At 45.7% G+C, this 24,038-nt stretch overlaps 1 protein-coding gene across 1 annotated transcript in view; it reads right to left on the reverse strand.

Moving 5' to 3' along the window:
- Positions 1-3,781: 3,781 nt before the first annotated feature.
- LOC143929837 (C-type lectin domain family 2 member B-like) overlaps positions 3,782-24,038 on the reverse strand; it is a 138,147-nt gene continuing 117,890 nt past the window's right edge. The window contains exons 5-6 of the mRNA XM_077453811.1: positions 8,279-8,382; positions 3,782-4,033 (exon numbers count right to left, since the gene is read on the reverse strand). Coding sequence (XP_077309937.1) covers positions 3,907-4,033; positions 8,279-8,382 — 231 coding nt within the window. The 3' untranslated portion in view covers positions 3,782-3,906. The remainder of the gene's footprint in view (positions 4,034-8,278; positions 8,383-24,038) is intronic.

The raw sequence follows: 24,038 nt of genomic DNA on the forward strand, positions 1-24,038 counted from the left end.
ACATTGTACCCCATACTCATTCACATAGGGTGGGGGGCCGGTATCCGGGGGCCCCCTTCTTAAAGGGGGCTCCCGGATTCCGATAAGCCCCCCGCCCGCAGACCCCGACAACCAACGGCCAGGGTTGTCGGGAAGAGGCCCTTGTCCTCATCAACATGGAGACAAGGTGCTTTGGGGTGGGGGGGCCGCGCGGCCCCCCCTTCCCCAAGGCACCCCCCATGTTGAGGGCACGCGGCCTGGTACGGCTCAGGAGGGGGGGCGCGCTCGCTCGCCCCCCTTTCCTGGCCGGCCGGGTAGCGTGCTCGGACAAGGGTCTGGTGTGGACTTTGGGGGAACCCCCACGCCGATTTTTTTCGGCGTTGGGGTTCCCCTTTAAGCCCATTCCAGGCGGCGGAGCCCGCGACGTCTCCTTCGCGGGCCCCGCCTACCTGTACACGCGCTCGAAATGGGCGGATTTGCCTCCTCCTTACGTGGGCGAGTCCGTTCATTTCAAAAGTTGAGCGAACTGTTTGGCAAACAGTTCGCTGAAACAGTCCGCTCGTGTGTGGGCAAGTCCGCTCATGCAAATTTTGAGCGGACTGTTTGCCGAAACTGTTTGACGAACAAGGTTGGGCAAACAGTCCGCGCGTGTGTACGCGGCCTTAGATGAGCCATTCGTCCAAGATTTGAGGCAGTAAGGCAAAAAGGAAATTTCCATTTGTAGGCTATATTCCTGTCTCTCAACACCTCCAGGAGAGGTTTGAGGTCTCTGCGATGTTGCAGGGTAATGCCTGAGAGATCCTGAAAGATTTGTATGGGGGCATTGTCATGCAGTATGTGTTGCTTTGCTCGAGCACCCCTTCTTTGAGCTGGTAGTTTATGAGGCAGCATATAATGTCTCGAGGGGGGTCGTTGTCCCTACCTTTAGGTCTCAAGGCTCTGTGGATTCTTTCCATTTCAACAATTGATTGTGGAGGTCGGTCAAGTATATTGTTAAAGATGGAGGTGACAGCAATGGGGATTTGATCTCCCTCAATGGCCTCAGGGAGACCTCTGATACGAAGGTTGTGTCGCCTCCCCCTATTGTCCAAATCCTCTAAATGTCTCTGCATGTCTCTCATTTGTATTGTGTGTCCGTCAATTTTCCTGGTGGACTTACGAAGAAGCAGGTCGTGTTGATCAGAACGGTTTTCCACTTGAAGCACACGATCAGATAGAGCTCTAATATCCACCCGTAGTTCAGCAATGGCCGCCGATAGGGTGTCTTTTATGTCCGAAGCAATCAGTTTTAGGTCCTGCATACTGATGTGTGAGGATGGGTTTACCTCAGGGAGTTGTTGGTTATTAGGACCGGTAGTACGAGAATCCCGGAGTCCAGTGTCCGTCAAGATGATATCCTCTCTCTGAGGAGAATGTGTAGACACTAATTGTGAGGAGTTGTGGCGGGACGGCGCCATGTTTCCCCTCTGTGTGCGGAACATCTCCGGTATTTGTTGGCTCTGTCCGCTGGAGTTCCTGCGCGGAGAATGGGACCGAGATGTGGAGGAGGTTCTGGAAGCTGTTCCCATCTTTTGTAGGGAGATAGCGGGTGAGAAATCCCTCTGTAGGCGGAAGTATTCGTCCTGAGGTAGCGGAGCTAGTCAGTTAGACGTCCGCCATTGAGCTCAGCCAAGCCACGCCCCCACCGAATAATTTTTTTATCCCGAATTACATTTTAATCCCTTTATAGTGTCAAGGACTTCCGCTTCCATGAAGGGAGCTTCAAGAATGTCCCTGTGTTCTTTGGAAATGGGCAGTTTGTCTAGGAAGGAGTTGATGGCCTCATTATGGTTAGGCGGGGGCGCGGAGTAAAGGTTTGTGTAGAAGGATTGGAAAGCCTCCAGAATCTTCACTGGATTGGTTGATAGGCCCGACCCTGGGATTCTTATAAGGGGCATATTGTGAGATCGGGGTCTGGGGGTCAGTTTGGAGGCGAGCATGGTGCCAATTTTATCTTTCTGTGTGTAGTATTTATTTTTACTCCACCTGATGCTTTTTTCCGCACGTGCCGTGAGGGCTAGGTTAAGTTCCAATTAAATTTTATCTATTTGGGGAATGTTTTCTTTCAAGAGGTTTCTCTTATGTTGTGCTCTCAGTGCTGCATATTCCTTTTCTAGTCTGTCGATGTCAGCGGATTGTTCTTTTTTCAATTGTTTGGCCAGTTGTATGAATTCTCCCCCAATAAATGCCTTGTGCGCAGCCCAAACTGTCTCCATAGATGTGTCGTTTGGTCGTGTTCAGTTTAAAGTATTCCTCTAGTGCCTTTTCTATAATGGGGACCCTGCTAGGGTCCGTGAGGAGGGAGTCATTCAGTCTCCAGGATTTAAAGCCCGGGGCCAGGCTCATGAGGCGTATGTACAGACTAACTATCGCGTGGTCTGAGAGAATGGTGTCTCTGATCTGGGATCGCTCAGCTAAGAGAAGCAGATGACTTTGTATAAAGAAGTGGTCTATTCTTGCAAAAGTATTGTGGGGGGCTGAATAGTGTGTGTAGTCCCTTGTGGTTGGATTCAGCTCCCTCCCTGCATCCTGCAAGCCCTGTGAATGTATCAGTTTTGCTACCCTATGGCTGACTTTGCATGGGCGAGTGAGCTCTTGTCCCAGAGGTTTAGTTCTGTCCAATCCCTGTTCAAATGCGATGTTCGAATTCCCACCCAATATTACTTTTCCTTCTAGCATGGGGTTGAGGGTGTGGAAAAGACTCGCAAAGAACTTATCTTGTCCTGACAGGGCCCCCATCATCTTTCCTGGGGACAGGAATCCCTTCTCACTTGGACAGGGACCCCATTATCTCCCCTGAGTGTATATATGTGTGTGCGCATGTACTGTATGTAATTTAGCATATGTATATATCTTAGTATCTGTATGCATTTGAGTATGTGTGTGTATGCATGTGATTAACTAAAAAAATGTATGTATCTGAGTATGTCATTTATTATCCTCCATTGAGGTGAATAATCATTTCCTTATATACATATACCTACAAAAAGTGAACACCAACTGTGCAATAACTTAAAGTGGTTGTACACGCTGTACAACCACTTTTACCTACAGGTAAGCCTATATTAAGGCTTACCTGTAGGTGCTGGAAATATCTCCTAAACCACCACGGTTTAGGAGATATTTACGAAAAAGCTGATTGCCGATGACTATGGTGCATGCGCACTCTAGAAAGGGCACATCGTGCCGTTTCTAATAGGGGTCATGCCGTGACTGGTGGCTCGCACGTGCTTTCCGGAAGCAAGAGGGGTGAAGATGGATGCTCCCTGCTAGTGGGGACAATGGTGATATCGCGGGGCTTCGGTTTCAGGTAAGTGACACATAATGAGCTACTATGCGATGCACAGTAGCCCATTATGCTTTCTTTTTTCAGGGAAAAAAAGAGTAAGTAAAACCCACTAGGGTTTACTTCCTCTTTAAGTCCATTCATGTGAAAAAATATTAACATTTATAAATTCTTCTTCCATGCCTCACACCTAAAGAGAGCAGCTCCCCCTTAATTTTGACCCCCTAGATCAGAAGGTAATACAACGCTTCAGCAGCTATGCATGGGGCAATTGCCACACTAAGCATCACAGACAGTGCAAGCAGATCTCACAGATAAACATTCATATAAGCACTTCAAAGAGAAATTGAAACTCACAATAGTGAATACCATCAAGAATTTTTTTTTTTTGTAAAAAAAAAAATAAAAAATAAAGTAGCTAACTGACCGACTAAGTTCAGGCTTCAAGCTACAAAACACTTTTTTTTTAGAGTAGATCTCACAACCCCGTCCACTCCCACTCCAAGGTCTTTTACAATCCTATTATCTATAACGTATGCTAAAAAAAAAATTATGTGCGCCAGTAAAGAGTTTGGGTTTGGCTTGAAGTAAAGGTGGCAACCCTATTCCATCTTCTTGTAACAAATCCACTTGTTTAGATCTTCTCCACTTCCACTTTTAACACCTTCATGATTCAGGAAAACATGCTCTGAATGACCAGGGGTAATTTCCAATCTTTCAATCTTAAAGCTGAAAAAAACATATTTGGTAATAAAGTTCTGTTGTTTTAAAAATTAAATACATGACAGATCTCTTTCTAAAAAGGAATTTAAAGTGACTTTACATTTTTCTCCCTGTGTTCACTGGAGGACAGCATAGAAGTCTATTCCTTAACGTGGATATAGCTCCTACTTCAAGGAAGTTTCAGCTGTCCAGGGTGTTAGATCAGACCATGGCCACCTACACTGGCCATACAGAATACTCCATTTCACCAGCTGACAGTTTCAGACTATGCAGATTCAGTTAAAGGTGCATGCAACTGAGGTTGATTATTTTTCCACTCTGAGTTAAGGGGAGCTGTTTGACTATTCTTTCTCTAGATAGAAAGAAGCCATTGGCAGTCTTATTGGGGGCTTTCAGTCCAGATCCGTGTGTTAATTTTTCAGAAGGATCCAGACTGAACTGCGATGTATGTCAATGGATGATCATCTGTTCATTCGCCTACATCCATGTCCATTCGGGTCTGTTTTGTTAAAAGGAGCAGCCAAAGTCCAGATCCGTTGAAACAGAACAGATGTAAATGGATGTCATCTGTTTACATCTGTTCTGTTTATGTCTGTTTTTTGTTTATACTTTTGTCACGTCTGATTGGTCTCTGCAACAACTAACAATGGATGCAAAAACGGATGTAGACTGAACTGAACAGAGATGTGCAAAACGATGTAAACTGAATCCGTTTTTTCTTTGAAAAAACATGACTGAACGCATGATGTCCATGTAAAAGTAGCCTGAAAATCCTACTGGTACTTCTAAGGGCTTAGCATCTATTGGATGTCCTGCAGACTGAAACGTCATTCTTAAGTCTTCCCTGATCATCAGCAGTTTGGTGACCTGCTGCCTAGAGAACAGAGTTAGGCCCCTTTCACACGGGACGGATGTGTAATGATCTGCCCCGTGAATATCTGCTTGCTCAGTGGGGATCGCTCCATTTATCTCCACTGAGCCGGCGGATGACAGCTCTCCGCTCTCCTCTATGGGGGATCGGATGAACACGGACCGTGTTCATCCGATTCGCTCTGCAGATGAATAGAAAAATAGGATTTTCCTTTGTCTACAGAATCGGAACATAGCAGAGACGGATGATATCGGGTGTCAGTGGATGTTCATCTGCTGACACCCGCTATCCCATAGACATGCATGTATGTTCATTTTTCATCCGAAAACAGATGGATGAAATAAGGACATACGGTCTGCATGTGTGAAAGGGGCCATAGTCTGATCAGCTCCTTTCTGTTTCCAGTTAGTGCTCCACCCCATATCATTTTCCTGGGAAATCGATCAAACAGTGGGCTACACCACCCTTGGTGGAACTGCCTATCTCTCATTTTAAAAAGGCAATGGTTATTCCCATCAAGGAATTCTGCTTCCTTTTATAGATCTGATAGTAGAAAAACTTAAGATCAAAAAATATTTTTTTGAAATGATGAAATATCTCTATAGATTTCATAAAGTAATCAAACAATATAGTGCTCAAATCACTAGTAGCGCTGTGAAAAACCCATAAACAAAACGAAAAACATAAAATAAAAAATAAAATATTATATAATATAAAAACGTCCATTGTGCTCAAACTGAATAAAAAAACAAAAAAAAAACAAAGCCTAAGGCTCGGATCACACTGCCGTGGCCTGAAAGTTGTGCAACTTGGTGTGACTTTGCCAGGCAACTTCCTGGCGAGTTGAGTACTACTTGATGCGACTTTGAAGCAAATTTCGGTGAAATTTCTGTAATGTCAGATTCAAATCGTATCAATATATATGAGGATATGACTTGAAGGCGACTTTCATTAATGTCTATGGGTACAAGTCAGATAGAAGTTGCCTTGACGTAGTTCAGGAACCGTTTCTAAAGTCAGAGTGACTCCAGTAGTGCCAAGACAGGTCTCATTGACTAACATAGGATTTCACATGTCACGTGACTTGGGGTCTCACAACTCGGATTCCAAGTCGCGGCAGTGTGAAATGAGCCTAAGCGTCTGTGCATAAAGTCCCAAGAAATCTTGAAGTAATTTTATATACACAAAGTTCACTAATGTGTCTTTTTTCCACCATAAACATAAATCACTAATGGTGACTTCAGTGAATACCACCAATCACCCCAATCCAGTGCAACTCACCAGATTCTATTGCCTCTCATATTTCAGATAGGCAAAAGTGCTTTAGAACAGCATACAGACTAGTTTTGCTTCTACTTAACAAACACCCTTCAGAACTCCGCTTTCAGTGTAATAGGCTCATAACACGCAAGGAAAAAAACGCTTCCAAAAGGGTAATAAAATCCCAAACTCCTATATTTTATTCCATATAAAATGAGGCTCAGACAAATTCTTGAAACTCAGCATATCACATATGACATACCGTATTTATTGGTGTATAACACGCACCTTAATTTTAAGAGGGACGTTTCAGGGGAAAAAACAACACATTTGAAGCAAAGTAAGGGTCAGTGCCCATCTGCAGCCTCACCATTGCCCATCATTGCAGCCTGATCTGTGCAAATCTGCCGCCTTGCCCATCAATGTAGCCTGATCAGTGCCCATCATTGCAGCAGGATCAGTTCCCATCTGCAGCCTTGCCCATCATTGCAGCATGATCAGTGCCCATATGCAGCCTTGCCCATCATTTCAGCATGATCAGTGCCCATCTGCAGCCTTGCCCATCATTGCAGTCTGATCAGTGCCCATCACAGCCTAATCAGTGCGCATTTGCAGCCTTGTAATTGCCGAAATAGACAGAGCCGGATATCCTGTGTACTCGGCTCAGCGTCACACCCAATCCCTCCCCTTGGCCTGACTCCTATGATGGACATAACACCAGTCTAATGGTGGGACGTCAATGCTTGGAGGCGGGACTGGGTGTGACTGTGAGCCGACTCCACCGGAGATTGCAGCTCTATTTTGGCGGCGCTCATTCCCTCCTTCCCCTCTGAGGCCCTATATTGGCGTATAACATGCACACACATGATTTTCCCCTGATTTTAATGGGGGGAAAAGTGTATGTTATACGAAAATAAATACGGTAATTCACATGACCGCTGTATGTACATTAAATCAGTAAACTCAGAAAGCCGCTGGGATCTCACCATTATACTTGGCCACTGGTCTGACATCACTTCTGCTAAGTCACACCCTGTTTATATCCATTCACATACCAACATGTTTCATCTTTACCAACTTCTTCCAAGTGATCTTGGAAGAAGTCAGTAAAAACAAAATATTTTGGGATGTGGATGGGCGTAAACAGGAAATGAAGTAGCGGAAGTGATGTGTCAGGAAGTGATGTCAGACTAATGGCCGAGTATGATGGTGAGATCCCAGCAGCTTTCTGAGTTTACTGATTCAATGTAAATACAGCGGTCATATGAATTATGTCATGCTGGGTTTCAAGAATTTGTCCGATGAGCCTCATTTTATATGAAATAAAATATAGGAGTTTTGGATTTTATTACAATATTGGGAGCGTTTTTATTCCCTACATATCATGAACCTAATGTTACTCTGAAAGCAGAGTTCTGAAGGATGGGTATTTGTTATGAATAGGCAAAACGAATCTGGATGCTGTTCTAAAGCGCTTTTGCCTATCTTAAATATGAGAGGCAATAGGATTTGGTTAGTTACACTGGATTGGAGTGATTGGTGGTAGTCACCGTAGACACCATTAGTGGTATATGTTTAAAGTGGAAAGAAGATACGGAAGTGAACTGTGTTTATAAAATTAATTTGATGTTTCTTGGGACTTTATGCAATGGACTCTGTTTTAAGGTTTTTTTTTTTGTGTTTTAAGGTTTTTTTTTTTAAACTTTAAACACCGTGAACCTTATTGTATATATATATATATATATATATATATATATATATATATATATATATATATATATATATATATATTGTTTCACAATGTATTTTTTATTTTTATTTGTTTATATGTTTTTTTCACTGCGCTACTAGTGATTTGCGCACTATATTGTTTGATTTATGGTAATTGTTCACAGAGGGGTTAAAGTAGCAGCAGTGATTTTTTGGAGGTACAGATACAGTATATAGGTTATGTGGGTTATGTACTAGAGGACAGGCAATAATTTGCTATAAAGTACAAATTAATGCAATAAAATCTTTCTACCAGAGTTTTCAGGAAAATAAATGGGCAGCTGAAACAAAAAATGTTGGCCCAAATTTGAACTTTGAACCAGCATTTACACTTTTAAAATTAAACTTACATTGTTTCCGAGTACGGTGTTTTATTGGTCCAGACCCAGCCATTTTCTACCCTACTCAGTCCAATCCAATAATTGACATCACATCTGTAGTGATTTAATACCCCCTAAAAGACAGAAAAAGGCATGGTTAAAAAAAAAAAAATGTATATCTGCTTAGAAGCGACGTTCACAAAATGTATTCATAGTAACACTACACACAGTTAAGACTATCTGCAAAATTCTCATTCAGCACTAGGTTGCATTTAAGGTGCCAGCCTGATGTATAGACCTCAACAGCCTACATTCATACAATTGATCTTTGTGCAATGGGTCAGTAATGTTTTACAACTGGCATAACTGCTAACTGAACCATCTCCACCCAAAAACTGAAACACTGCTATCTGCTTTTCATGTGTTTTTAAAAAAAATGCTGATATGTTATTTTTGCTCAACAGTCTGTAGACCTGTCCACATTACAATGCTTTATTATCTCCCTTGTCTTACCCAAAATTATGGCCCGTCTAACTTTAGTGCCCTCTTGCTTGTCTGTTTCTGAAGTTCCAATTTTGCCCTGTTGACCAGCCGAGCTTTATTACCTCCTGAGCAGGGGCGGATCCAGGGAGAGGGCAACGGGGCAATTGCCCCCCCCCCAGAAATTAGCTGTGGGTGGGTGGGTGAGTGAGCACGTGGGCGGCTCAGTGGGTGAGCAGGCGGGCCATTCGGCAGGTGAGCTGGCAGCTGGCCAACCAGCGGACCAGCGGGAGAGGGGAGCAGAGAGATGACATCATCTCTCACCACCCAGCGCCCGCCCTGCATCCCTGAAGTTCCACTCTCACTGTGCAGCTGACGGAAGCAGAGAGATTACATCATCTCTCTGCTGCCTGACTTCACTCTGGTGGCAACTGACACACTTGGGGTTCCCTCTGATTCTGCATTATTTTGAGTTGAACTATTTCATTCTATATAACAATGTAATAATAGAAATAATGCGCTTCAATCATCTTGACACCATAACAATCATGGTGCCAGGATGATTGAAGCGTCAACACCAGCCAATTCCCCGATAAATTGCTCGCAAAAAAAATATATATTCTGTCAGTGCCCCTCCTGAGACTTGACAATGGATCCGCCCCTGCTCCTGAGTTATAACTGAAATTCACCCATACCCCACCCCTATCAGTATAAAGATAAGCTTCTTTTTGGTGGAGGCTATTGCAGGGGGCACATTTGCAAATGGGGCTCTTTGTCAAAGAGGTGATTTCTATAAGTGGAAGCACTTCTGACTCTGCACTTCAGCGAATGCACTTCAGCGAAGGGACACAAGAAAATACTTTGGAAAACATCACACAGACATCAGGTTATGAGATATATATATGTAGATATATATATATATATATATAATCTATCACCCTCACTTCTGTCCTCTCCTTATTACTGCACCCCCCAACTCCTGCTAATTCTAAATCCACACACACTAAAAATCTCCAAGACCCTGGGGCATGTCCCTTCATATAAATCCCACTCCCATATTACCTCCCTCACCCTCCTGCTTCTCCTAACCTCTGGAGATATATCCCCAAACCCTGGGCCTCCATCATTAAACTGTACCAATCACCCTGCACCCTCTGGCAGCAGCTGCAATCAACACAATTTAGTTCCCATTTCTATCTACTCTTCCTAAGACCAGACTCCCTTTCTCTTGTGCCCTTTGGAACTCCCGCTCTGTCTGCAACAAACTCACCTCTCTCCATGACACCTTTATCGCCAACTCATTTAACCTACTCGCCATTACCAAAACCTGGCTCCATGAATCTGACACTGTCTTCTGCTGCCCTATCCCATGGTGGTCTTCTTTGGACTCCCCCCCCCCGATCCAATGGATGTAAGGGAGGGGGTGTCGGAATCCTTCTAGCCTCACATAGCACCTTTCAGGTACTTCAGCCACCTCCCTCTCTGTCACTCACCTCTTTCAAAGCACACTGCATTCGCGTTTTCACTCCAATTTCTCTAAGGATAGCCGTGATCTACAGGCCCCCTGGACCAGTATCAACATTTCTTGATGACTTCCCTGCCTGGCTACCCTACTTTCTTTCTTCTGAAATCCCCACAATCTTTCTCGGGGACTTCAACAACCCTATTAATACTAACACTTCTGCCCCTTCCAAACTTCTCAGCCTAACCTCCTCCTTTGACCTGAAGCAGTGGATACATGCTCCTACTCACACCGAAGGCAATATCCTTGACCTCGTTTTCTCTCACCTTTGTACTCCATGCAACCTCTCTAACCATCCATTCCCACTCTCTGATCACCACCTTATTAGTTTCACTCTCCTCTCCCTCCAATCGTGTAAAAGTTACCCGCAGAAACCTACGTCATCTCAACCCTTCTCTTCTCTACTTTGCTATCAACCACCTCTACGACAAAATCTCACCCCTATCCTGCACCATCTAGCCATATCTGTCTACAATACTTCACTTCTAGCCTCTCTGGACTCACTGGCCCCCCTCACTACATACAGAATCAAGCCCCGACCTCTTCAACTTTGGCAAACAGATGTTACTAGAAGTCTGAAAAAACATAGTCGTGCTCATGAGCGCCTGTGGCATAAGACCAAGTCTCAGAGAGATTTCAACCACTATAAATCTGCCCTTCAAAAATACAATTCCAGACTCCTCTCTGCCAAGCAGACCTATTTTATCACTCTCATTAGCAACCTATCATCCCGTCCCCGTCAACTCTTCTCTACTTTCAACTCTCTACTTCGTCCTCTACCGCCTCCACCCGCCAACTCACTCACTGCCCCAGGAGATTGCCAATCACTTCAAACAGAAGATTGATACAATTTGCGTGGAGAGCTCTACTGTTCTGATGCCCTCCACGCATTACACTTCATGCCCACAGGCACAATCATTACTTCCCTCTTTCAACCCCACCACTATAGACAAAGTTGCTAAACTACTTGGTAATGTCCACCTTACCACCTGCCCTCTGGATCCTGTTCCCTCACAAATGCTACGTTCACCCTCTGGCTCTATACTACACTCTCTAACCCACATCTTCAATCTCTCCCTCTATTCTGGCATCTTCCCCAACTCTCTAAAACATGCACTTGTCAGACCCATACTTAAAAAGCCCTCACTGGACCCATCCAATCCTAACAACCTACGCCCCATCTCCTTGCTCCCCTTCTTATCCAAACTCCTCAAACGCATGGTCTACAACCGACTAAGTGTCCACCTCGCTGACAATAGCCTTCGTGATCCACTTCAGTCAACACTCCACAGAAACTGCTCTCCTAAAACTAACAAACGTTCTACTAACGACCAAAACCAATCAACATTATTCTGTACTCCTACTCCTGGACCTCTCTGCTGCCTTTGATACGGTTGACCACCCCTTCCTCCTCAAAAAACTCCACACCTCTGGTCTCCGTGACTGTACTCTTCACTGGTTCTCTTCCTACTTATCCAACCGCATCTTTACCATTTCTTATAACTCTACTTCCTTCTCTCCTCTTCCTTTCTCTGTTGGGGTCCCCCAAGGTTCTGTTCTTGGACCACTCCTATTTTCAATCTACACCTCCTCCCTGGGTTAACTGATAGCCTCCCATGGCTTCCAATACCACTTCTATGCTGACGACACCCAAATCTATTTCTCTACCCCTCAGCTCACTCCCTCTGTCTCCTCACGTATCACTAATTTACTATCAGATATATCAGTCTGGACAGGGCCGGACTTTCAATAGGGCTTGACGGGGCTCAAGCCCATGGGCCCCGTCCAATAGGGGGCCCCGCGAGCCCCGCCAGCCCATACACGAGGCGTCCGCGCTATAACGTCCCTGGACGTCCTCCTCTCGTTTACTTCCCCTGATGCGTGCCGCGGGCGCGCATCGGGGAAGTACTGTGTCGACTCGGCAGTGTCCCTTGGACACAGCCAAACAGCCAATCACAGATCATGCTAAATGGCCAATCACAGCGGCCATTTAGCACTGATCTGAGTGTCCAATGGCAATGAGAGATGATATCATGAGATCATCTCTCATCGCCGGCTCTCCCCCTCACAGAGACAGCCTGTGAGGAGGGAGAGCGACGTGCATTTCACTGTGAGTAAAAAAAATAAAAAAAAACAGTGTAAAGTGCTGTCCCCAGTGCCACCTGTCCCATCTGTCCCCAGTGCCATCTGTCCCATCTGTCCCCAGTGCCACCTGTCCCCAGTGCCATCTGTCCCCAGTGCCACCTGTCCCCAGTGCCACGTATAAGTGCCATCTGTACTTAGTGCCATCTGTCCCCAGTGCCACCTGTCCCATCTGTCCCCAGTGCCATCTGTCCCATCTGTCCCCAGTGCCACCTGTCCCCAGTGCCATCTGTCCCCAGTGCCACCTGTCCCCAGTGCCACGTATAAGTGCCATCTGTACTTAGTGCCATCTGTCATCAGTGCCACCTGTCCCCAGTGCCACGTATAAGTGCCATCTTTCATCAGTGCCACCTGTCCCCAGTGCCACGTATAAGTGCCATCTGTCCCCAATGCCACCTGTCCCCAGTGCCACCTGTCCCATCTGTCCCCAGTGCCACCTGTCCCATCTGTCCCCAGTGCCACCTGTCCCATCTGTCCCCAGTGCCATCTGTCCCCAGTGCCACCTGTCCCCAGTGCCATCTGTCCCATCTGTCCCCAGTGCCACCTGTCCCCAGTGCCATCTGTCCCCAGTGCCACCTGTCCCCAGTGCCACGTATAAGTGCCATCTGTACTTAGTGCCATCTGTCATCAGTGCCACCTGTCCCCAGTGCCACTGCCATGTATAAGTGCCACCTGTCCCCAGTGCCATCTGTCCCACCTGTCCCCAGTGCCATCTGTCCCCAGTGCCACCTGTCCCCAGTGCCACATATAAGTGCCATCTGTACTTAGTGCCATCTGTCATCAGTGCCACCTGTCCCCAGTGCCACTGCCATGTATAAGTGCCACCTGTCCCCAGTGCCATCTGTCCCATCTGTCCCCAGTGCCACCTGTCCCCAGTGCCATCTGTCCCCAGTGCCACCTGTCCCCAGTGCCACGTATAAGTGCCATCTGTACTTAGTGCCATCTGTCATCAGTGCCACCTGTCCCCAGTGCCACGTATAAGTGCCATCTGTCATCAGTGCCACCTGTCCCCAGTGCCACGTATAAGTGCCATCTTTCATCAGTGCCACCTGTCCCCAGTGCCACGTATAAGTGCCATCTGTCCCCAATGCCACCTGTCCCCAGTGCCACATATAAGTGCCATCTGTCATCAGTGCCATCTGTCCCCAATGCCACCTGTCCCCAGTGCCACATATAAGTGCCATCTGTCCCCAATGCCACCTGTCCCCAGTGCCACATATAAGTGCCATCCGTCATCAGTGCCATCTGTCCCCAGTGCCACGTATAAGTGCCATCTTTCATCAGTGCCACCTGTCCCCAGTGCCACGTATAAGTGCCATCTTTCCCCAATGCCACCTGTCCCCAGTGCCACATATAAGTGCCATCTGTCATCAGTGCCATCTGTCCCCAGTGCCACGTTTAAGTGCCATCCGTCATCAGTGCCACCTGTCCCCAGTGCCACTGCCATGTATAAGTGCCACCTGTCCTCAGTGCCATCTGTCCCCAGTGCCACATATAAGTTCAATGTTATTTTGTTATATTCTTGCAATTGATTTGTTATGATTGCAACCTTACAAGGTAGTTGATTCAAGTTTTTCAATATTTTTTCCAGGTAAATAAGTGTTTTATGTTCTCATTCTGACCAAGACATTTGTGCATTGCAATAAACACTTGATCACTTTGAACTTTTTTCATCATTATTTATTTATTGGAAAAAAGCTTTTCAAGCTTCAATCGGTAATCGATTATTACTTTTTTTTAGCATTTTACGCTGTCTATGGTACCAGTCACCTTTTAAAAGTAGCTTGGCACTTCAAATAACGATTGGATCGATTATATTGTTACGGCACCAGATGGCGACAAATTAATATAGAAGGTAGGGCCCGAAAGTGACTCAAGCCCAGGGGCCCCCAGCACCCTAAGTCCTGCCCTGAGTCTGGATGTCACACCACTTCCTCAAACTCAATCTAATCCAAAACCAAACTTATAATTTTTCCTCCCACATATGCCCCTTCCCCTGATCTCACTGTCAAAATCGATGGCACAACCATAAGCCCACCCCCACATGCCAAGGTTCTAGGCGTAGTCCTGGACTCTGACCTCTCCTTCAAGCAACACATCCAATCACTGTCCAAATCCTGCCGCCTCTACCTCTGCAACATCTCCAAAATATGCCCCTTTCTAACCACAACAAAGCTCTTAATTCACTCGCTGGTCATCTCCCGCCTCGACTACTGCAACTCCCTTCTCATTGGCTTACCTCAACATAGTCTATCACCTCTTCAATCCTTCATGAATGCTGCTGCCAGACTCATCCACCTTACCAATCGCTCTGTGTCTGCTATGCCTCTCTGTCAATCTCTCCACTGGCTTCCACTCGGCCAAAGAATTAAATTCAAAATACTAACAACTACGTACAAAGCCATCCACAATTTCACCCCAGCTACATCACTAGCCTAGTCTCTAAATACCAACCTAATCGTTCTCTTCATTCCTTTCAAGACCTCCTGCTCTCTAGCTTCCTCATCACCTCCTCCCATGCTTGCCTCCAGGACTGATGCAAAGCCTCTCCAATCCTATGGAATGCCCTACCCCAATCTGTCCGCCTATCTCCTACTTTATTAGCTTTTAGATGATCCCTGAAAACCCTTCTCTTCAGAGAAGCATACCCTACCCACACCTAACAACTGTATTTTCATTTTCTCCATCAGCTCATCCCCCACAGTTATTACCTTTTGTTTCAACTTGACCCTCCCTTCTGGCTTATAAACTCTAATGAGCAGGGCCCTCTAGTCCCTCCTGTATTGATTTGTATTGTGTACTGTCTGCCCTTATGCTGTAAAGCGCTGCGCAAACTGTTGGCGCTATATAAATCCTGTATAATAATAATAATAATAATTTCAATTCAAAATTTTTTCACAAAACGGTTAACTTTAAGAAAAAAAAAAGAAAATATTTGTTATCTTTAAATCACTATAAAAAGGCAACACTGGTAAATCACAAAACTCCCTCTGTACCAAGTATATGTAATAGAATTGTATTATGTTCAAATCCAGTGATGGGTCATGTTGGGGGTGTAGTGTTCTATGTACAGAGTGTAATAGAATTGTATTATGATCATGTCTAGTGGTGGGTCATGTTGGGGGTGTAGTGTTCTATGTATAGAGTGTAATAGAATTGTATTATGATCATGTCCAGTGGAGGGTCATGTTGGGGGCGTAGTGTTCTATGTATAGAGTGTAATAGAATTGTATTATGATCATGTCCAGTGGTGGGTCATGTTGGGGGTGTAATGTTCTATGTATAGAGTGTAATAGAATCATATTATGATCATGTCCAGTGGTGGATCATGTTGGGGGGTGTAGTGTTCTATGTATAGAGTGTAATAGAATTGTATTATGATCATGTCCAGTGGTGGGTCATTGTCAGGGCTGGCTTAGCCCTTCCTTGTCTGGGCTGGCTCCTCAGCTGTAGGCTAATTGCCAGCTCTCATCTCTCTCCACTGTTACCAGCTGTTCCTTATCCAACTTGTCTAACCTGCCTACTTAAAGCTTTCCAGCTCACTACATATCTGCCTTCGCCTTGGTCACATCACAAGAAACCATCTCCTGCGGTTCTGTTTAAAGACTGGATTGCTGACATCCCTTCTGGCTCCTTATCCTGCTTGCTGTTGCTCCACATGGATCCCTGACTTCTGGCCTGGCTGATTACCCGATCTGGTAATTGAACTCTGGACTGGCTGACTACTTGATTCGGTTACTGGACTCTGGCTATGCTTTGGATACGCTTACTCTATTTACCTTTTTATTTTTATTAATAAACAAGTGTGATTTATTATGTATTATGATTAGTGTTGAGCAAACTCGAACTGTAAAGTTCTCGTCCGTACTGAACTTTTGGCTTTTTGGGTCCCGAACCCCAACAATTGACTGTATGTTTGGGTTCGGGTCCGGTGTTCGGCAACGTAATGGCGCATTTTAAAAAGCCCTACAGCAGCCAATCAACATGTGTTTAACTGGTGTGCCCTTAGAAGCCATCACAGCCATGCCTACTAATGGCATGGCTGTGATTGGCTAGTGCAGCATGTGACCCAGCCTCTATTTAAGCTAGAGGCACACAGCACGTCACTCTGCTTTAGACAGTGTAGGGAAAGGTTCCTGGCTGCTGCTGTTAGGGAGAGAATAAAATAGGAGTCCTGATTCTGAAATCTATTCTAATTAGTCAGCGATTTTACACTGCACTGAGAGAAAAGATAGACAGTGTAGGGCAAGGTTCCTGTTGCAGCTTTGAGGGAAAGAAAATTATGTAGGAGTCCAAATTCAGAAATCTTTTCTAATAACTAAGCAATCTACATAGATTTACCTGGTTGGGTTGCAGTGCATAGTCTTTTTACACTGACATGAGCCCAGTGCCAGAGAAAATATAACTTTTATCTGCAAGCTCAGTGCACCAGCACTGCATATGTTACTGTGACATACACCCTGTACATACTGTGGGTGTATTCTGCTATTGCAAAAACACCCATTTAGTGCAAAAAACTAAAACAAAAAAACGTTGCAGTGTTTTCTGCATATGTGGAGGTATGTGTTACACAATTTATATATTTTTCTGCTATTGTGCTATTCAAAAAAATTTTTTTACGGCAAAAACATTTTTTTTTAATTGCATTTTCACAATTTCTGCAGCTCTAAGATACACGTTTACATACTCTGGTTTTTTTAACTCGGTAATGCAAAAACACCCATTTAGGGCAAGATCCTAAATTTGGAAAATATGAGGAGAATGTCAAAGAAGGGACGTTGGTGGTGCTGCTGTTGGAGCTCCTGTTGCAGGGAGAGGACTTGTTCGATCTGTGCCAGCTACAAGCACAAGTGAAACACCTTCCTCAGGTGCCAGTAGACGACAGAGCCTGCAGCGGTATTTGGTCAGGCCTAATGTGGCTGTACGAATGTTGAGGCCAGGACAAGTAAAAGCGATAGTGGATTGGATTGCTGACAGTGCCTCCGGTTCCTTGACATTGTCTCCCACCCAGTCTCCTGATGAAAGATCAGAGTTGGTACCAGCAGCCGATGTCCAGCTGTCTTTCACATCACCCCCTTGCAAATCAGCCAAGCAGTCTGAGCCCTAAATCATGCAGCAGTCTCTTCTGCTTTGTGATGACTCTGTTAGCAGAGTTTCCCAGGGCCATCCACCTAGCCTTGCCACAGAAGTGGAAGAGATTGTGTGCACCGATGCCCAACCACTTCTGTTTCATGATGCGTACATAGGAGGACCATCGCAGCACATCTTGGATGATGACGAAACACAGGTTCCAACTGCTGCTGCTTTCGCAATTGTGCAGACCGACAAGGGGGGCAGGGGTGAAAACTGGGTGGAAGATGATGTGGAGGACGATGAGGTCCTGGACCCCACATGAAATCAACGTCATGCAGGTGACCAGTGTAGCTCGGAGGAAGAGGCGGTGGTCTCACAGAGCCACCAACACAGCAGAAGAGGGAGCAGGGTGCAAAAGCGGAGCGTCCGTCCCCTAGACAGTACGCCTGCTACTGCCCAACACAGCAAGGGACCGAGCAGACCAAAGCCAGGTCCAAGGAGTTCCCTAGCATGGCAGTTCTTCAGACAATGTGCTGATGACAAGACACGAGTGGTTTGCACGCTGTGCAATCAGAGCCTGAAGGGAGGCATAAACGTTCTCAACCTGAGCAGAACCTGCATGACCAGGCATCTAAGTGCAAAGCATGAGCTGCAGTGAAGTAGACACCTCAAAAACCAAGAAAGGTCTCTGGCTCCTCCTGTTTCCTCTTCTGCTGCAGTCTCGGCCTCTTCATCCACCTCTGTAGTGACAGTGGCACCTGCCAACCCGCAAACAGAGGATCTGCCAGCAACACTACCACCTGGGTCACTAACCATCTTCACAATGTCCCATGGAAGCGTTCAGCTCTCTATCTCCCAAACACTGGCGCGGAAGCGGAAGTACCCCCCTAGCCACCTGCGATCCCTGGCCCTGAATGCCAGAATTTCAAAATTCCTGGCCTTTGAAATGCTGTCATTCTGTCTGGTAGAGACGCAGAGTTTTAAAAGCCTGATGGCGGGGGGCGGAGCTAGCCGGAGTCCAAGATAGACGCGAAGTAGAGGAGCTCCTGACTCAGCGGGGAAGAAGCGGCTAAAAGCACCCATCCCAATCGCTCATTCGGGCATCCACGGCGGCGATCCAGACCCCCGACAGTCAGGGATCACTCCGCTGACATGCCGGGGAAGAAACGTAGACCGGGAGGGCCAGCAAGGCTCACGGAGTACTTCTTCTATGAAGAGAAGCAAGATGGCGCCGGCCATACATCCACGCCGTCCATCACGGCCTCCGGCCGCGAAACGCAGCATGGGAGGCACAAAAGAAGCAGCCCTCCGGGTGATCCAAAGTCCCCACCTGCCACACTGTCCTCAGGGAGCCCGGAGAAGGAGCGATTCAAGCCGGATGACGCGGATGGCATCCATGAGGTGAGCTCCCTCTTAGACTCAGGGGATGACACTAGGGAGTTGCCAGACTCCATAGACACATTCCCCACTATCGGCCAACCAGTTATGGACACTGTGTTGAAGGAGATGCTGGTATCCTTAAGGGGCTCATTGAATTCAGATATGGTTGCATGCATGCATACATTTTGGAAAGATCTCCAGTCTGTAACTGCTAAAGTGACCCATATTGAACACAGAATGGGGGAATATGCTACAACTATTAATGAGCTGTTTGACGCTAATGAAGCGAAAGATGAGGAGATAGAAGATATCAGAGCTAAAATGGCGGACATCGAAGATAGGTCTAGGAGGAATAACGTGAAGATCAGAGGGGTCCCTGAGTCGGTGCAACAGCAGGAGTTAAGGGAATATGCAGTACAGCTTTTCATGGCCATTCTGCCAGACCTGAAGGAGCTTGACTTCACAGTGGACAGAATCCATAGACTCCCGAAACCCAGCTACCTATCTGACAATATCCCCAGAGATGTCATTCTCCGCCTACATTTTTTCCACACGAAGGAAAGACTCATGCTAGCCACTAGGCAGAAGGACCAGATTCCTCATGAATACTCTCATCTGCAATTTTATGCGGATCTCTCTCACTACACGCTGCAAAAACGCAGAAACATGGTTACTTTGACGAAAGCACTCAGAAATCATAAGATAAGCTACAGATGGGGTTTCCCCACAAAACTGATAGTCACGAAAGATGGCAAGGAATATGTAATGGACTCCATCCCCAAGGGCATGGCCCTGTTGAGTTCATGGGGGATCATTGCAGACACTCAGAAGCTTCCCCGACAGGGCAGTCCCTGTGATGAGCAGGATACAGAATGGCGCACTGTCAACCACAAAAACGCCCGCAAACATACCTGATTGGGAACAGGGATCCTTCACTCCTCACCCGCTCAGGAGGCATTGTATCACTCCGTAAAGTTGGATACAACTTTTCCCCCAAGTTATTACTACTTGAGTGGCATTATGTCACACTTTTGTTATGTTTGACCTTTCTACTACTCCTGTTTTTTTGTTTACATGGTTGGTGGCACTTGTCCACTCAGTTTAATGTTGACTCACACATTATTTTTTTCTTTGAATGGTCAGTCGTCTCTTCCCTCTCAGATGCGAGGCAAGCTTCCATCCTATGTCGTCCCAATCCATTAGTGCATCGGCCTGAGCAGCTTCTATGAAACCCACGTTGGCGCAGCGCAACAGTCGTAAGTGAGAGTCGCTCCCACTTGGTAAGCACTTTCTCTATAATCACCTTTCATGGCGGTTAAATTTTTATCAATCAACGCCAAAGGCCTTAATCACCCCGCCAAACGCAGGTCTGTCTGGAAAGAAGCCCTCCAAAGGAACTGCGACATCTTGTGCGTGCAGGAGACTCATTTTCAGAGCACTGCGCCTCCAAAATGCACCCATCCCAAATTTCCCCATGCCTTCTTCGCCAGTGCGGACCAAAAGAAGAGAGGGGTGATGGTGGCGGTCAGAGACACTGTCACATTTAAATTACACAACATTGAAGAGGACTCTCAGGGCAGATTTTTAATTATGATTTGTGAAATTAACTCTTCACTCTACACACTGGCGAACATCTATGCCCCTAATGCAGGTCAATCCAAATTTTTGAACAAAATTATGAAGAAAATTCATCAAGTACTTCAAGGCTCCTTGCTGATCTGCGGGAACTTTAATATGGCTCCAGATCACAAGCTAGACTCTACATCACATCCAAAAAGACCTCAACCTTCTCTTCTCCCATTTCTGCGCAAGCACTCCCTTTTTGATGCATGGAGATGCTTGAACGCCAACGCCAGGGACTTTTCATTATTTTCTCATAGCCACAAAACATATAGTAGGATCGATTTGTTTTTGATTGACAAGCAATTACTGTTTCAATGTAAATCTGCGCAGATCCACGACATAACTTGGTCGGACCATGCCCCGGTGGAGTTGCAAGTGGGGAATCCTACGAACAGGAAAAACGCTTTTATTTGGAGAGCAAATCCCCGACTCCTCCGCCATGGTCCGACCAAGGAATATGTTCAGAAAAGACTATCTGAATTCTTTAATACTAATCTAGGCTCAGTATCAGATCCTTTTATTCTCTGGAATGCCCATAAGGCGTTCGTCAGGGGAGTACTGATCCAGCAAGGGGCACGGGCTAAGAGGGAAAGGCAGCAGCGGACTTCGGCTATTATTGAAACATTAAAATCCCTAGAGACCCAAAACATGCGACACACGACCCAAGCCTTGACAGACCAACTCACGCTGCTAAGAACCGAATTGAGAATGAGCCTTCTGGAGGACTTTGAGAAAGCCTCCAGGAAAATGAAATTGACTTATTACACTAGTGGAAACAGGGCGGGGAAACTGCTAGCGCATAAATTAAAGGGGTACAGACATAAGACCCACATTCAATATGTAACACACCATGAGACACGGGCTAAACTACAGCACCCACAAGATATAGCGGATGCGTTTAGTAGCTACTATGGCTCCTTATACAACCTTAAAGACGACTCTACTATAACACAACCGTCCACTACCGCTATAGACAACTTCCTAAGCACGCTTAGCCTCCCCAAGCTTACGGAGGATCATTTACACATGCTAAATAGTCCCATCACAGGCGAGGAAATTGGCCAGTTAATAAAGGGGCTACCTTTAAACAAATCCCCGGGACCATATGGTTTCCCTGGAATACTATAAATCCTTTCACGATATATTAATCCCACATATGGTGGAGGTGTTTAGGTCTTCTGCTGCCTCATCCTCGTTCCCTCAGGAAATGTTGAAAGCCACTATAGTTGCATTGCCGAAACCGGGTAAAAGCCCGGACTCACCGCAGAATTTTCGTCCAATATCGCTGCTAAATAATGATGTTAAACTTTATGCTAAGCTTATGGCCACAAGACTAATGCACATCCTCCCTGAGTTGATCGACGTGGATCAATCGGGATTTACTAAAGGGAGGCAGTCCTCCGATGCTACTAGGCGCCTGATCAATGTGATCCATGCAGTTAATAAGAGTGGAACACCTTCTCTGCTCCTTGCCTTGGACGCAGAGAAGGCGTTCGATAGGATACATTGGCAGTTTTTGTCTCAGGTGTTACGGGGGTTTGGTTTTGATGGTGCTATCTACTCCGCCATAATGGCCCTATACTCCAGGCCGTCGGCTCAGGTACTTGTGGCAGGAGCTTTATCTAAGCCGTTTCAGATTACAAATGGGACGAGGCAGGGGTGGCTTCTGTCACCCCTGATCTTTAATCTACTGATGGAACCTCTCGCTATCTATTTGAGATCGCATCCACATATTCATGGTGTAAGCATTGGTGGGAGGGAGCACATCATTAGCTTGTTTGCAGACGATATTATTTTGATGCTCACAGATGTTGAAGACTCTTTAGAAGCGGTGCATCAAGCCCTACAAGACTTTAACGACATATCATACTACAAAATAAATGCAAGCAAATCTTACATATTGAACTTAGGAGTCCCGAACCACTCCAAGAACATATTGGAACAGAGGTTCCCGTATATATGGTGCCAGGAAGGGATTAAGTACTTAGGCATAACGGATGGGCTGGTAGCAGCCAACTACATTCCATTGCTAAACAAGCTTGAGGGGAAGTTGAAAGCCATATCCATGACAGAATTGTCATGGTTGGGAAAATTGGCGGCTTTTAAAATGCAGATTTTGCCTCAAATATTGTATGTCTTTCGAACGCTACCTATACCTTTACCCAACTCCTATTTCCAAGCTATACAATCTGTACTGAATAGATTTGTGTGGCAGGGGAAAAAGGCTAGGTGTGCCTTCGGCAAGATGATCAAACATAAGAGAACGGGTGGGGTGGGACATGTCCATATCCAAGACTACTATTTTGCAGCAATCCTGACCCAACTCAGACATTGGCTTGTCCCTAATCCCGACCAGAGGAAACTATGGTCGGATATTGAAGAGACACAACTTCCATCGGGTACATTGAAAGATTTCTTACTTACAGCACACTCACATTCTTTTCTGAATGCCCATTTGTCACCTACTATCTTGGCCGCCCTGAGGGCTTGGCGGTACTTTAAAAAACATTGTAGAGGGGCGGGCACTCTTTATCGCCTAAAGTTACCCATATCGGCGATCAGATACCTGATACCAGACATTAATATGAAATCATGGGAAGACCGAGGCATCCATTATCTAGATGACATTATGGTAGATTCACGTATTCAGCCATTTTCCTCTCTTTCCCGGGAATTTAACCTGCCGGAACGGGAGTACTACAGATACTTACAGCTTTCACAGCTCCTCAAGAAAGACACCAACATACAGATTTTACTTCCCTCTAATTTGCACCGCTTCTATACAGATAAACAAAACAGCTCAAGGGGGATTTCCATAATCTACATGGGACTTCAGGGAAAAAACTTGTGCGACAAATCGCACGATATGGAGGCATGGGAAATGGAACTAGGAAAGGTTTTTCTGTTAGAGCAATGGGAGAGGGCTTTCAAATTGACACACAAGTCCACTAAAAGCACTAATCTGCGAGAAATGCAACAGAAAATCACACTTAGATGGTACTTAACCCCGAGCCGCCTCTCGAAAATTTATCGCACAACATCGTCCGAGTGCTGGAGGAGTTGCGGGGGATATGGATCTTTGAGCCATATCCTCTGGCACTGTCCTAAACTGGGTCCACTTTGGAAACAAATAGAGCGTGCTATCTACAACATTACAGGAATGCAAGGGAAACTGGATCTGGAGACGGTGATACTCTCGCTTGACCTCGACAAATTTCCTAACACATATCAAACAGTAGTTTCACACGTGCTGTTGGCTACCAGATTAATTATCCTTAGGCACTGGCGAGATACCGCAGCCCCATCCCTTTTGGAAGTTATGACTACTGTGCACACACATAGCTAATACGAAATCTTGCATTCTTCCACATTAGGGAAGTATGAGGAAACGAACGAGTTATGGGCTCCATGGCACAAGTGGTACTTGATATACAGCATTTAGGGTCAGCCCGCCATCACTGGGAGTGAATAAGGGAATAGGTAACGCTACTTTTATCATGACTGACTTAATTGTTTCAAGTTTTAAGTTTTGAGTTGTTATAAAAATTGTTATTCGATATATAAACCAAT

Source organism: Lithobates pipiens, unplaced genomic scaffold, assembly GCF_037356315.1.
Source record: "Lithobates pipiens isolate NorthernLeopardFrog02 unplaced genomic scaffold, aLitPip1_a1.2 Scaffold_25, whole genome shotgun sequence".
NCBI classification, from domain to species: domain Eukaryota; kingdom Metazoa; phylum Chordata; class Amphibia; order Anura; family Ranidae; genus Lithobates; species Lithobates pipiens.